This window comes from Abramis brama (assembly GCF_963993115.1).
Source record: "Abramis brama genome assembly, chromosome: 9".
Taxonomy (NCBI): Eukaryota; Metazoa; Chordata; class Actinopteri; order Cypriniformes; family Leuciscidae; genus Abramis; species Abramis brama.
The window spans coordinates 10,166,526-10,181,707 of record NC_139971.1 but is presented as its reverse complement, the minus strand read 5'-3'; the positions used below and the strand labels follow the sequence as shown (position 1 = coordinate 10,181,707).

The window sequence follows — 15,182 nt, the reverse complement described above, 5'->3', positions numbered from 1 at the left end:
GGATTCTGACCGGAAATAGTAGACCATTCGGGTCTCTTTGGAACACTCATTTCAACATACTATGATTTGGGATTCTATTACATTCTATTTCAATCGGACAATTGCTCGTCAGGTATGATTGAGTTCACGACACTTCTCATTCATCCCATGACAGTTAAGCTAAAAAATAAATAAAATAATGGCATCTGAAAGTTGCGGTTGGTGGTCAGTTTGTGTGTAAATGTAAGTTTTTGACCAACGTTTTACACTTCTGATGTAACGTAATTTCTAGCGAGAAATTATTATTGTAGTAATTAAATATTCACTATAGTTTTCACCAAAGCTCCCTCTGTTTTGCTGTATATCATTAAACCATTATGCTGCCTCAGAGAAGAAGTCTGTCTGAAATCAGTTTAGTGAGGTACCAGCACAAACGCTGCAGAGTCATTGCCTGATATAGGGCAGCGAGGCTACAAGTCAGCCGCCTAAGTTTTCGGACACAGACAGTGAACAAAACTCTGAACAAAATTCAATGACGTCAAGACTGTAATGTGATTGCTTATCAAGGCGAACGTGATAGCCGTTAAGCTTTCTCCAATGAGCCACCAACCCTTGTATCTCCCAATAATAAAATAAAACCATCTCTGGTGGGATATGATTTCAAATCTAGCTTGCTATTGCTAGCCTCTACAAAATTGCGTAAATAAATAAATAAAATGACCTTTGTAAGGAAAGCTATTCCACTCAAAGATGACTTATTTCTGTAAACTTTGTTTATGTACTATTATAAGATAGTATGCAAAATGCTGCAGTATTACCATAAAGAGGTCAAACAAACTATAAATCAAGTATACTTATTCAATTCAATTCAATTCAAATTTATTTGTATAGCGCTTTTCACAATACATATTGTTTCAAAGCAGCTTTACAGAAAGTGCATTTCAGAAATGTACATAGAAAAATACAGTTAGTTAATCATGTTTTAATTTAGGGCATAAACATATCGCCAGCGTCGAGTCGTCTCTTCACAGGCGTCGAGTCGTCTCTTCACAGGCTTCGAGTCGTCTCTGCACGGGTGTTGGGGCATCTGTAGTTTCCATGGGAGGCTGGATACAAACTGGAGCTGACGATCTGTATTTACCTCGGGACTAGCGTCCCGAGATAACAACAGAAAAGCAGATGGGAAATAATTAGCGTAGCTGCTGTTCATAATATTAATGCATTCAATCTGATTCAACTGTAGTATAAAAGGTAAGTATTATGTGAATGCTTGGCTAAAGAGATGCGTCTTTAATCTAGTTTTAAACTGGGACAGCGAGTCTGAGCCTCGAACAATATCAGGAAGGCCATTCCACAGTTTAGGAGCTAAATGTGAAAACGCCCTCCCTCCTTTAGTGGACTTAGATATCCTAGGAATGACCAGAAGCCTCGAATTTAGTGATCTTAAAGAGCGCGATGGATTGTAGGGCGATAGAAGTTCCGTTAAATACCCAGGAGCTAAACCATTTAGGGCTTTATAGGTCATTAGTAATACTTTGTAATTGATACGGAACTTTATAGGTAACCAATGTAGAGATGATAGAATTGGTGTTATATGATCATATTTCCTTGACCTAGTAAGAACTCTAGCAGCTGCATTTTGGACTAACTGTAGCTTGTTTATTGAGGATGCAGGACAACCAGCTAATAAAGCATTACAGTAATCTAGTCTCGAGGTCATGAATGCATGAACTAACTTTTCTGCATCAGAAACAGATAGCATGTTACGTAGCTTAGCAATGTTTCTAAGGTGGAAAAAGGCTGTTCTTGTAACATATGAAATATGATTTTCGAAAGACAAGTTGCGGTCTAATATAATACCCAGGTCTTTTACTGTAGTGGATAAAGTAACAGGACATCCTTCTAAATTAAAGTTGTATTTTAAGAGGTTTTGTGGGCAGTTTTTTTGACCAATAAGTAATACCTCCGTTTTATCTGAATTTAATAGCAGAAAATGACACGTCATCCAGTATTTTATATCTTTAACACACTCTGTCAATTTAGATAATTTATTGTTTTCATCTGGTCGTGATGAAATATATAATTGAGTGTCATCAGCATAATAGTGGAAATTAATTCCATGTTTTCTTATAATATTACCAAGTGGCAGCATATATATTGAGAATAGCAGAGGGCCTAACACAGATCCTTGCGGCACTCCATAGTTTACTGACGTTATCTTTGATTTTTCCCCATTTAAACAGACAAAATGGTAGCGGTCTGATAAGTACGATCTAAACCAGCTTAATGCCTGTCCATGAACACCAGTGTAGTTTTGTAGTCTATCTAAGAGTATTTTGTGATCTATAGTGTCGAACGCAGCACTAAGATCGAGTAAAACTAGTATTGAGATACAGCCTTGGTCAGAAGCTAGAAGTAAATCATTTGTAATTTTAACAAGCGCAGTTTCTGTGCTATGATGCGGTCTGAATCCTGACTGAAATTTTTCATAGATATCATTTTCTTGCAAGAAAGAGCACAATTGAGCGGACACAACTTTTTCTAGTATTTTAGACATAAATGGTAGATTTGAAATGGGTCTGTAATTTGCTAAATTATTATGATCTAATTGTGGTTTCTTAATAAGAGGTTTTATAACTGCCAACTTGAATATTCTTGGAACATGACCTAAAGATAAAGACGAGTTAATAATATTGAGAAGAGGCTCTTCCACTACAGGTAACACTTCTTTCAGTAGTTTAGTTGGTATTGGATCTAATAAACATGTTGTTGGTTTAGATGCAATGATAAGTTTATTTAGCTCTTCCTGTCCTATAGTTGTAAAGCGCTGTAGTTTTTCTTGAGGGGCGATAATTGAGGCTGAATCATAAGACACCATTAAAGATTGTACATTTACAATTGTGTTTCTGATGCTTTCTATTTTCTCAGTGAAGAAATTCATGAAATCATTACTGCTAAACTGTAATGGAATATTTTGCTCAGGTGATGTCTGTTTATTTGTTAAAGCCACGGTGTTAAATAAAAACCTTGGATTATTTTGGTTATTTTCTATTAGTTTGTGGAGATGCTCAGCCCTGGCTGCTTTTAGGGCCTTTTTATAACGTGACATACTGTCTTTCTACGCGATTCTAAAGACCTCTAAATTAGTTTGTTTCCATTTACGCTCTAAATTACGAGTTTCTCTCTTGATAACATGCGTAGCATTGTTATACCATGGTGCTTTAGTTTTCTCTCTAACCTTTTTTAATCTAATTGGTGCAACAATGTTTAATGTACTAGAGAAAATGGTGCTCATAGTGCTAGTCATTTCCTCTAGTTCATCTGTTTGTTTGGGTTCACTAATCAGCTGAGTTAGATCAGGTAAGCTATTTGAGAATCTATCTATAGTTGTTGGAAGGATTGTTCTGCCTGGTCAATAACGTGGCGCAACGTGACAAATTTCAGCAGTACGTAGTATGCAAGTGACCATGTTGGTCAGTGACTTCATCACTTTGCGGTATAATATCTATATCGGTTGGATTGGTTCCATGTGATATAATTAAATCTAGCGTATGATTAAGATGATGAGTGGGACCAGTGACGTTTTGCTTGACCCCAAAGGAGTTTAATAAATCTGTAACGTATCATTTGTGTTATCTACGTGTATGTTAAAATCTCCAACAATTAATGCTTTATCGACATTGACCAATAGATCTGAGAGAAAGTCTGCAAACTCTTTTAGGAAATCAGCATAGGGCCCTGGAGGTCTATATACAGTAGCCAAGGCTAGAGATAATAGGGATTTCTTTCTTACATCTAAGAGAGTAACATTTAGCACAAGTACTTCAAACGAATTAAACCTGTGACCTGTTTTCTGAGTAACATTAAGAATATCTCTATAGATTGTTGCAACACCACCGCCACGACCAATCAGACGGGGCTCATGCTTATAACAGTATCTTGGAGGAGTAGACTCATTAAGACTGAAATAATCATTTGGTTTAAGCCAGGTTTCAGTAAGGTACATTACATCGAAAAGGTACAGTACATCGAAACTATTATCTGTGACCATTTCATTTACAATAACCGCCTTAGGTGTGAGCGATCTAATGTTAAGAAGACCTAGCTTTATAAATTGTTTTTGTTCACTAATATTGAGATTTTCTGGTTTAATCACAATTAGATTTTTCCTGGATCCTACAGTAGATTTAATGTTTGACCTCACTAAACGAGGAATAGACACAGTTTCAATATAATGTTCTACATTGGTACTTTTATCAGTTAAGTTTGGACAGCAAAGAGTGTGATTTGGACTTTGACTTACTAGTCATATGGTGTGTAACGTCTTGGAGATGTTGTCCGACAGAAGAGCCGCTCCGATTCTGCTTGGGTGAAGGCCATCAGCACGGAAGAGCCTAGGTCGCTCCCAGAACAGATTCCAATTATTTACAAAGAGCAGTCTCTGTTCATTACACCATGACATTAACCATTCATTTAGAGCAAATAATCTACTGAACCTTTCATGTCCTAGTCGGTATGTGGGAAGCGGTCCAGACACGATGATCGTTGTTTCAGGCGATGTGCTGCGTACCGTCTCGATCAGGCTCCTGTAGTCCTTATTCAGAACCTCCGTCTGCCGCAGCCTGATGTCGTTCGTTCCCACGTGCAGCACGACAGCTCCAACGCGCTTGTCACTGTTCAGGATCTCGGGGACCTGCGCAGCTACATTGAGAACACGAGCACCAGGAAAGCAGTGAGTGCACACCTTACCTTTACCTGAGGTAGCGTGGACATGCCGGACGATGGAACTGCCGATGATCACAGCGTCGCGTTCCGTCTCGCGTAGAGGGGAGAAGCGGTTCCGGGTGGAGATCTCGAAGGCCGGGAGGGGCGGAGAGGTCCTTGCTCTGGTCCTGGCTCGCGTCTTCCGCTGTGGAATCACCCAGGGTCCATGGTGTTGTGTCGGTGCCGGAGTGAATGAAACCAGGGATGATCGCGTCCTGGCTGCTCGGGTCCTGTGCAGAGAAACACACGGAGTAGACGAGGTCGGAGTCAAAAGGTTAATAACCACTGACTTGTGAGCATCGGCGCGTGATGTTTCAAGCGCGGATTGCCGATCTCGCAGCTCGGCCTGCCTCTCTAGTAGGTCGCGGATCTGCTTCTCCACGGACTCAAGCTCTAACTGCACAGAATGCAGCTTGAAGGTGTCCTCACCTGCACTCAAAGGTAACGTTAGACACACATCCGTTATATTCACCATTATAGCAGATGTGCTATAATGGCGAATTATAGCTTTCAGTGATAGGCTACGGGTGTAAATAAGACAATCGATAGGCGCGACCACGCGTGCAATGCTAGCGAGCTAAGGCTAGTAGCGGAAGATCGGAAGGTTGGATATAAGTAGCGATATCAAAGCGATCCGATTGTTTTTTAAAGAGAATAGTATTCCAGATATGTTCACACGCTATAAAAATGAAAATGTTCGTTTGTAAAAGAGTGTAAAGAAGAAAATCAAGGTTTCTGAATTAATTAGACGGAGCTCCAAACACAACAACGCACTCAGTCCATACTTAAGGCCCGTTCTACGGAAGCGTATTGCATTCACTTGAGGAAAAATAATCTACTCTGTTTTTCTGAATTAACGAGTTAATTATCTCAGAATTATGAGATAATTTTTCATGAAAAAAAGTTTTTGCTCTGTTTTTCTGAATTAACGAGTTAATTATCTCAGAATTACGAGATAATTTTTCATGAATAAAAAGTTTTTGCTCTGTTTTTCTGAATTAATGACTTAATTATCTCAGAATTACGAGATCATTTTTCATAAATAAAAAGTTTTTGCTCTGTTTTTCTGAATTAATGACTTAATTATCTCAAAATTATGAGATCATTTTTCATAAAAATATTTGCTCTGTTTTTCTGAATTAATGACTTAAGTATGTCATAATTATGAGATAGTTAAGTCATTAATTCAGAAAAACAGAGCAAAAACTTTTTATTCATGAAAAATTATCTCGTAATTCTGAGATAATTAAGTCATTAATTCAGAAAAACAGAGTAGATTATTTTTCCTCAAGTGAATGCAATACGCTTCCGTACCGTTCACACCAGGGACAATCAAACTTTAACGATAACTATTAAAAAAATGCTGCTAAAAATCATTCTAAATATAAAAGATCAGCTGAGATAACAGCACAGAGAAATTACATTGGAATCACTTTCAATACTAAACCACCAGTTTCAAGGCTTTAGCCTCAGACTAAAACGCAAGTTTGAGCTGTTTTAACTGAAAGCAACTTGCTCTGACATACCTTAAAATATGTCAGTGCCATTGTTTTGTATCAAGATGCACACCAGTAATGTTTTTTAAGGCACATTTATAAAAGCTACTTAAATGTCCTAATTGAACTAAGGCCTAATCCTGCCTAATCTAAGCCCTGTCTGTGAAACCAAGCCAAAAAGCACTCAAAAACTGAAAGTGTACTCTTATTTTTTTGTGTCAAAGCAGTATATTAATAGCACACTTGAATAAACCACTCTTTTGTAAGGGAAAGACAGAAATCTCTTAGTTTAATTAATAATATTTGCATTTGTATTTCAAAGATGAAGACAAATAAACATAAGGGTGAGAAATTGATGACAGATTTTTTTTCCCCATATTTTTCTGCTAAGAAATAGACCCCAGTAATCTCAATAGTATTTCAACAAATTTGCCAAAATATCAAAGTGTACAATCACAAGAAGACATAAATCCTAACGATCCAAGGTATACATATTCATTTCATCTAACTCCTGGTCAACAAATGTCTCGTTTGAGTGGAGTGACAGGATATTTAGGAGAAATATCAGAGAGCATTCTGATGCTTAAATTAAAACACAACTCTGAGCATTAAACATTTCCCCTGATAGTTGTGTTTGGACATGTTTATGGTTTATGGTTTTCTTTTATTGTGTGTTTACCTCGCTTCCATCCTCAGATCCCTCGTCCTGATCTTACCACAGAGCCCCGATTCGCCTTTCGCATTCCAGACGTGTTCTATATCACGTCCCTCTGTGTGTGTTTGCTGCCTATTGAGTTGTTTTCTAATTTAGAAGATTTATTTCCTGCCCTCTCACCTGCTCATTTGTCATAAACAGAACAAAACAGAATCATCCCTCCTCCCTGTGGTGAAATTAGATCAGTGCCGTTACCCAGGGACAGAAACGAGGATAACCCTGCTCTCATAACTCTCATCAAATCACAGGTCACATCCGCCTGATAAAGAAGAGCAATAATATGAGCACTTGCTCTTTCTCTTGCTTGCTTTTCGTTTTAGAAATGCTTTGGTGGAAATAGATTTACAGGCTAATTCGTACCCCTCAGTGTAAACTACTCAAGGGTGATGAACGCTGCTAGAGAGTACAATAGTTTGAACACTAACTGCTTGTTTAAACTGCTATTTCCCATCAACCTGAATTATTTACAGGTTTTAATCAAACCTGCTGGTGCCACTGGATTAGAACCATATGTCTCTTCACAGACATACAAAGAGATACAATAATTCATTGCTGTGCTCTAAAACCTTAATTGTAGATATGTAAATGCTGTTACAAACATCAAAAAATGAATAAATTCCATAATATGTAATGTAAGTATAAATTTAAACAGAATTTTGGCCAATAAAAAAAAAAAAAGGCAATGTTGAATGTGTCATTTGTGGTGGATTTGGTTTGACACACTCTGTGTTTGATTAAGTTGACTTGTGTGTTGGACTGATCATCTGTTGATTGCTCATGCCTTTGTCTTGTATGAGTGTTCAGTAAAAAAGGATGCACAGCGCTCAGAGTCACAGTCTCATGGTGTGTTATTAAATATAGTGATAAGACACAGATAAACATAAAAGGACACTAGAACACAACATGGTGTCAGAAGTGACAGTGGAGTGAGTACCGCGAACAGTTTTGTTGACACGAACTGATTAGCGTGCCAGCTTAAATGTACATGTAACGGCAGACAAACATTGAACAGTTCAAGCCACCTTCGCCACTAGTGCTAACGGGCAATAACGATTTTTTTTTTTTAAAGTTAGCGGAAAATTGGCGTAGATGGGAGCAGCGTTTTCAGCTGTACATGACTGCGACGGTGGCGAGTGCCAAAGAGCGAGTTAAAATTGCTATTTTACCATTGGAGAAGAGGCGTTGGAAGTGTATAATACACTCACCATTCATCTTGTTGATGAAGAAAATAGCATTCCAAGACTACTGCAGCCCACAAAAAAATGTTGTGTTTGAGAGGCATCAATTCTGGTCTCATCCCATGGCAGATGGCATTACGTGGACAGATTCATCACAGAGCTGAAATAAAAAAGCAAAGACTGTGAGTTTAGCCCAGGTGAGAATGACATGCTTAGAGACAAGCTGATGTTTAGCATAACAAACCCTTCTCTCAAAGAAAGATTACTTTGTGAAAATGACTTGTCATTACACAGAGCTATTGAGATATGCAGGGCAACTGAGTTAGCCAAAACACAGATATAGGCAATGCAAAATGCCGCTGCTGTCCAAGACTCTCAAGTAAATGCTATAGAAAAAGCGATACAACAGAGAAAACCTGGTGCAAGGAGCAAACGTTGTAAGAAACCAGCAACACAAAACTGTCACAGATGTGGAAAGAGTCATGAGACACGGCAATGCCCAGCCTTCGGAGCAGTATGTCATAAGTGCGGCAGAGGTAACCACTTTGCCAAGGTATGCCACGCAGCTAGTCGCAACGATAGCAGAGCAAAGACAGTGCATAGCATAATGAATGAAATAGATTCCATGTACGCACAAGTGCACGAGATGGAACGGATAAAGGACAGTGCGTGGTACACGACAGCTACCATCCGTGGCAAAGAGATAAGATTCAAACTAGACACAGGTGCAGAGGCAAATGTGCTACCTCTGTCCATTGTCCAGAAGATCCCTGGTCCAGTTAAGCCACAGCCTACATCAACGGTGCTAATAGCATTTGGGGAAACGCGCTCCACCCCAAAAGGTGTTGTGTCACTGAAATGCAAGACCCACAAAGCCACAGCCACATTACAGTTCTATGTGTCCAATCAGTCAGACATGCCGATCCTGGGCAGAGCAGCATGTGAGGAGCCGCAGCTAGTGAAAAGGATTGAGCTGCTGGTAAAAAAGTCAGTGTCAACCAAAGAAAAGCTGGTCAAGATGCATTCATCAGTCTTCACTGGGTTAGGTGAGTTCCCAGGAGTCCATCATATACATGTTGACCCGACAGTCACACTGGTGATCCATGGATGCAGAAATATTCCACTGTCTGTTCGCGACAAGCTGAAAGAAACACTTCAAGATCTTGTGCATAGAGGTGTTATATCCCCTGTAACGGAGCCCACTGAGTGGGTAAACAGGCTCGTTATCACAGAGAAGAAAAATGGTACACTGAAGGTATGTTTGGATCCTCGTGACCTGAATAAAGCCATAAAACGCCAGCACTTTTCCATTCCCACTCCTGAAGATGAGTGCAGTAACCTGGCTGGAAAGTCTATCTTCACCATTCTCGATGAAAAAGATGGTTACTGGCAGATCAAGTTGGACGAGCCGTCCTCAAAACTATGCACTTTCAACTCACCATGGGGCAGATATATTTTTTGAGACTCCCATTCGGGATCAAGTCAGCGAGTGAGGTGTTCCAGCAGAAAAACTGCGAGACATTTGGTGCCATACAAGGAGTACACATCATTGCCGATGACATCAGAGCAAGAGCATGATGAAATCCTTAGTAAGGTCATTGAGAGAGCAAAAACAGCCAAGGTGAGATTTAACAGCGATAAGATCCAGTTCAAGGTCAATACTGTGACATACATGGGACACATCATCACACCGGATGGCCTGTGACCTCATGATGCAAAAGTGAAGGCAATCATCGACATGCCACCCCCAGAGGATAAGCAAGGCCTGCAACGTCACTCACAGCACCTCTAAGACAATTGCTGAGGAAGGATGTATATGGCAGTGGAATCCACACCATCATAGCACTGCTTTAGTGAGCTTGAAGTCTGCTCTCACACGATCACCCGTGCTAAGGATCTATTCTGCAAGAGGGACACCCTGTGTGTTATGCATCACGAGCACTCACTGTCACTGAGCAAAGATATGCTCAAATAGAGAAAGAGCTACAGTACTCACCATAGTCTTTGCAGCAATTAAGTTTCATCAGTACATATATGGCAAGGCAGTGACAGTGCAATCAGATCATAAGCCCCTTGAGAACATCATGCAGAAACAGCTGGGCAAGGCCCCAGCACGATTGCAGCGAATGCTCTTACAACTACAAAAGTATGAACTGAACATTGTATATACACGGGGCAAGCACATGCATATTGCCGATACACTATCCCGTGCAACTGTAAGTAGGGAGGCTGATAATGGCGAAGACCTCTATGATGAGAAAGTTGTGCATGGTTTGGAGGCAACAGATGCACTGAGTCCACAGCAAGGGCGTAGATTTGGTTTGAACATTGGGGGGGTTGAAGTTTGGGTCTGCATATTTTTCATGTGATCATGGTATAAATATTGGGGGGGGTTGTAATGCATAGATTTAAATATTGGGGGGGTTATCTCCCCCCCAACCCCCCCACAAATTACGCCCCTGGTCCACAGACACTCCAACAATTGAAAGAGGCCACTGCAGCAGACCAAGTGTTGCAAGATCTGTGTGACAGTGACAACGTACCATTTGCCAGCTATGAGATGAAGTCCTTTTCGGCATCATCGACTTTAAGCTCATATTCTTCAGTCCAGGATACCCTCAGTCCAATGGACTTGCTGAAAAGAGCAATAAAGACTGTTAAACATGCACTGAAGAAAGCAATCCAAACTGGCACAGACCCACATCTAGTGCTGCTGTCACTAAGAAATACACCAGTGACAGGCCTGAATGAATCTCCTGCACAAATGCTGATGGGCAGAGTCCTGCGGAGCATACTCCCATGCTATAGTGCTGTGCTTCAACAGTCAACCCCAAATCATATACACAAAAGACTGCAGGATTTGCAATCTCAAATGCGGCATCAGTACAACCGTAATGCCAAGACACTACTTGAGCTGGTTCCAGGATCCACAGTACATATGCAGACGAGACGTGGATGGGAGCCTGCAGTGGTGGTTCACAAGAGAGATGAACGTCGGTCTTATACAGTGCAAACGCCAGCAGGAAAGACATTCAGGAGAAATAGACGCCACTTGAGAAAGGTGCAAGAGTCTGTGCAAAGGTGTTGATCCTGATGAGCATTTGGAGAAGACTTCCACTCAGGCACCCCGACCAGCAGATCAATCACCTGAGAATTATCCGGTGAGAGTGGATGCTCAGCCAACATGCCATACTAGAAGTGGTAGAGAATACGTCCAACTAGATATAATGATTATGTTGTGGACATGTGAAAAAAAGAAAAAAAAAATCAGTAATAGAAGACACAAAGTATTCTCAAAGTAATTTGATTGGACTATTGATGTTTACAGTGAACGTTTAGAAGTAAATATGTGGTATGGTGTTTGATTAGTTAAATTAGTCAAATATATTAAAGTTACTGTTTGATAGATTTGAATATTTACATGGGGATATTTGAGTAAACTGTCCATCGGATACATACTTCTGAATCGTACCTGTTTTATGAATACTATGAATTCTGACATATTTCTCAGCTCACTTAGGCCTACTGTTTTTCACATACTATATAATGCATATTCAGACTCAGGGTCTATGAAGCGCAACCATAGACATAATAGAGAGTAGACGCCACATTGGCTGCTGGGCGCAAGAAATGCGGCCGCCATCTTGGACCGGTCATACTCCTAGTTGCGTAGCAGCAGAAGGAACAAGATGCCAGAGCACTGTGCAGCATATTCCTGCTCAAATCGGCGGACCATCGCAAACAGGGCTCGGGCCCGGGGGATTACTTTTCACTAGTAAGATTTAACATTACCGTACTATTGGTTGTATTTTGTGAATATAATATTACCAGAGAGTTGAGAAGGAGCAAGGATCTTTGACATTACTGTACTGAAATCGTAGCCAGCTATCTAGGCTATGTTTACTGCACTGGCCGGTGTTCACCCAGCTATGAACTGAGACTTGATAAGTCATATTCCATAACACTGACTTAGATTACAACTGACACAAGAATGCTATTGTAGAAATAAAACAAATATTACTGGTATAACATTGGCCAGCGAATTTTACACAAGTGGCACAGACTGTATTATCACTATCAGTGTTGGGCAGTCGCTACTTGTAGCTTAGCTAGTAACTTAGAAAGGGAGCACGGGAAATAAGCTCTGCAAAACAGTCCTCTTTCAGGGGTTTTAGCTCATGCAAAGCTTTCGTGTGTGTGTGTGTGTGTGTGTATTGGGAGGGGGGCTGCTAAATGTCAAGGGCTGGGAGGAGATGGATGCAGAAGAACGTGGTAGTTCAGTGTGTGTGACAGAGAGAGACAAATATAAAAAGCTTCAAGTAGACTCTAATATAATCATATATTGTTTCTTCAACTTATTAAATTATCTGACTTTACTGCCACTATCTGTTTCTGCTTCTCTATCATATTTATAGTGTGTGATTTGCAAAATAGCCTACATCACATATTATAGGGTGACCAGACGTCCCTGGTTTCAGGGGACAGTCCCCGTTTTTGGTTGCCTGTCCCTGGCTAAATACAGAAAAAACTACCTCTGTCCCTGTTTTGTTTTTGAAGTCACAACATTAGGTTTTTCAATCAGATTGATAGTCAAACTGGAAATCTCCCAGTTTTTTCCCCCTTTTCAGGGATTATGTTCCCAGTTTTGATCTCTGACGTCTGGTCACTTTATATCATATATCAGAATATTCTATTACTGATAAGCCCACTATGAATATTAAAATATGCCGAACCATGTGTCCTGTATCATAGCTACATGTATGACCTTTGCAGCAAAAAAAAAAACGCGTGGAAATCAGTTCGGTATTCATTGAGGTATGATTAATTAAATGCGCTGACAGCTCATTGCACCTGCTAATTTTCCAAGCAAAATAAAAAGTTGTATAAGGAAGCACATTTATTTATTTAATTATTGTAATTTAGATTTTTCAAGTCATTTTGCAAAAATGAAAGATAAGATTTTAGTATCATTATTTAACAAACTAATTGGTCTCCAAATTTCTAAGAACAATTTATCTTTGTTAGGCTTGGGTATAAGTGTAATTTTTATTTATTTATAAAACTCCCCTGTCAAGCCATCATTCCCAGGAGAACTTCTTGTCAGCTGCCAAATTCATCCAAGGCCAAGAAAACCCCACAAAGTAAGATCTTTTATCAAGTGTTCTGGAGTGACAAACTGTTTGGGACTTTTTCTGACTGTCTTTCTGTTTTTATTTCCACAGATAAGGTGTTCATTCACTGCACTGAGGGTGTCAGCTACGCCCCTACTCTTTTTCTGGCATACCTCATGATCCACCATCACATGATAGTGGAGGATGCCATTGATTATCTCATACAGGTAAGATACATCAAGCCCGACATAGACTTCCTGAAGCAGCTGGCAATCCTCAATGAGGAACTTGTGCACAATACAGCTACAAATATTGAAGGGAAAACAACAGCTGGATATATAAGCAGGCAGCCAAAATACTGCAAAAAATGTGCTCAGATTAGATTTTTAAATCTGCACAGATCAGATTTTTAAAAAGTGCAATAATTGCACCCCGAGCGTCCATGGCAGCACTCTGCTCATCCAGGCTCGATGGCACAGCAGATTACTTTTTATAACCAGAGCACAGATTACATTTAAAAAATAATAATAATTAGATAATAAAAAAAAGTAAAATTTATTTGAACACAGATTTTTTTCTCTGCTCTATTTTTTTTTTTTTTAAACAGCACAGATAAAAGAACAATCATGAGCAAAACAAGAACAATCATTCAATAAAAAAATAAAAACTTCACATCAATTTTAATAAAACATTTTTCAATAAAAATGCTCATGTAGCCTACTCGTACTCGTAAAAATGCTCCGATATACCAACAACCAATACCAGGCACCGTTTGTAGCCTACACGTGTGTCCAGACAAAGAACACGGACAACAGAGAGTAGGCTATAATGGGGATAAAAAAGAAGGATGTCAGTCAATGAAGTAAATGTATCTTATTAGTGGAATATTAAACGAAATATAGTAAGACATAGCTGAGGTGCGCGAGCTGGTCGAGGCATCCCTTTTTTACAGACGTCAGTGGAAAGTTTGTAGTTCAGTCGGATGTCAATGGCATAGAAAGTAAAACGAGACATGTAGCTTATTATTTACGTTAACTGACGAGAGAGAGAGAGAGGGAGAGAGAGAGAGAGAGACACACACACACACACACCAGTGTACACCAGCGCGCGAATACTGAATTGAATTGTCTTGACTTTCACGTCTTGCGCTTGTACTGACGAATTCAAGTGAACATAGACAGTATTTTTAATGGGGTCCGTGCGTTCGGTCTTAAAGGGGCAGCGAGAGAGAGAGAGAGAGAGAGAGAGAGAGAGAATTCTTTGTATTTCTTTAACTTATAAGAAAAGACAAACAAGCCTTAAAAACTATTAATACACTTAGCATCAATAACGCATCAATAAGCATCAATAAGTGAAGAGAAAACACTGATTGATGATTACATTCATTCCTTCTATAATGATTTATTATAGAAATATGATGGAAGCTGACATTGAGATTTCAGAATTAGACATTGCTATTAAACAAATGTCTAATGGAAAGTCTCCAGGTATTGATGGCATTATACAGTAGAACTATATACAAAAATCTTTACTGAAATTAGAATCTTGAAGCACTAAAATAGCATATAGATAAAGCTGAATTATCGCCATCAATGAAGCATGGTTTAATAATTCTAGTTCCAAAGTCGAACAAGGATAAATTATATTTAGACGACAATTATCAGTGAAACACAATCAGCTTTTATCAAAGGGAGAAGTATTATAATTATTTAATTCCTCATACAAGCTTACTTCTATTTCCAGACTTTTTCGAGGTGTTTGATACCCTCCAACACCCTTTTGCAAGTCTTAAGTATTTTTTTGGCTTTGGTCCAATGCTTGTTCTATAATGAGATTTTTAGAAGTGTTTCCCGTAACCAGAGATGGGCATAAATACATGGAAATGTATTTAAAATACAAATACAAAATACAGTGTGGAAAAATGTATTTAAATACAAAT

The 15,182-nt window shown here is 39.3% G+C and overlaps 1 protein-coding gene across 1 annotated transcript; it reads right to left on the bottom strand.

Moving 5' to 3' along the window:
• Positions 1-857: 857 nt before the first annotated feature.
• On the bottom strand, positions 858-8,292 carry LOC311089486 (uncharacterized protein). Its single transcript, XM_084124209.1, has 4 exons — positions 8,160-8,292; positions 4,476-4,973; positions 4,283-4,340; positions 858-1,127 (listed from the first exon to the last, which is right to left on the bottom strand). The coding sequence occupies exons 1-3, from the start codon at positions 8,249-8,251 to the stop codon at positions 4,286-4,288; spliced, it is 645 nt and encodes a 214-aa protein (XP_083980335.1). The 5' UTR covers positions 8,252-8,292; the 3' UTR covers positions 858-1,127; positions 4,283-4,285.
• Positions 8,293-15,182: the final 6,890 nt, after the last annotated feature.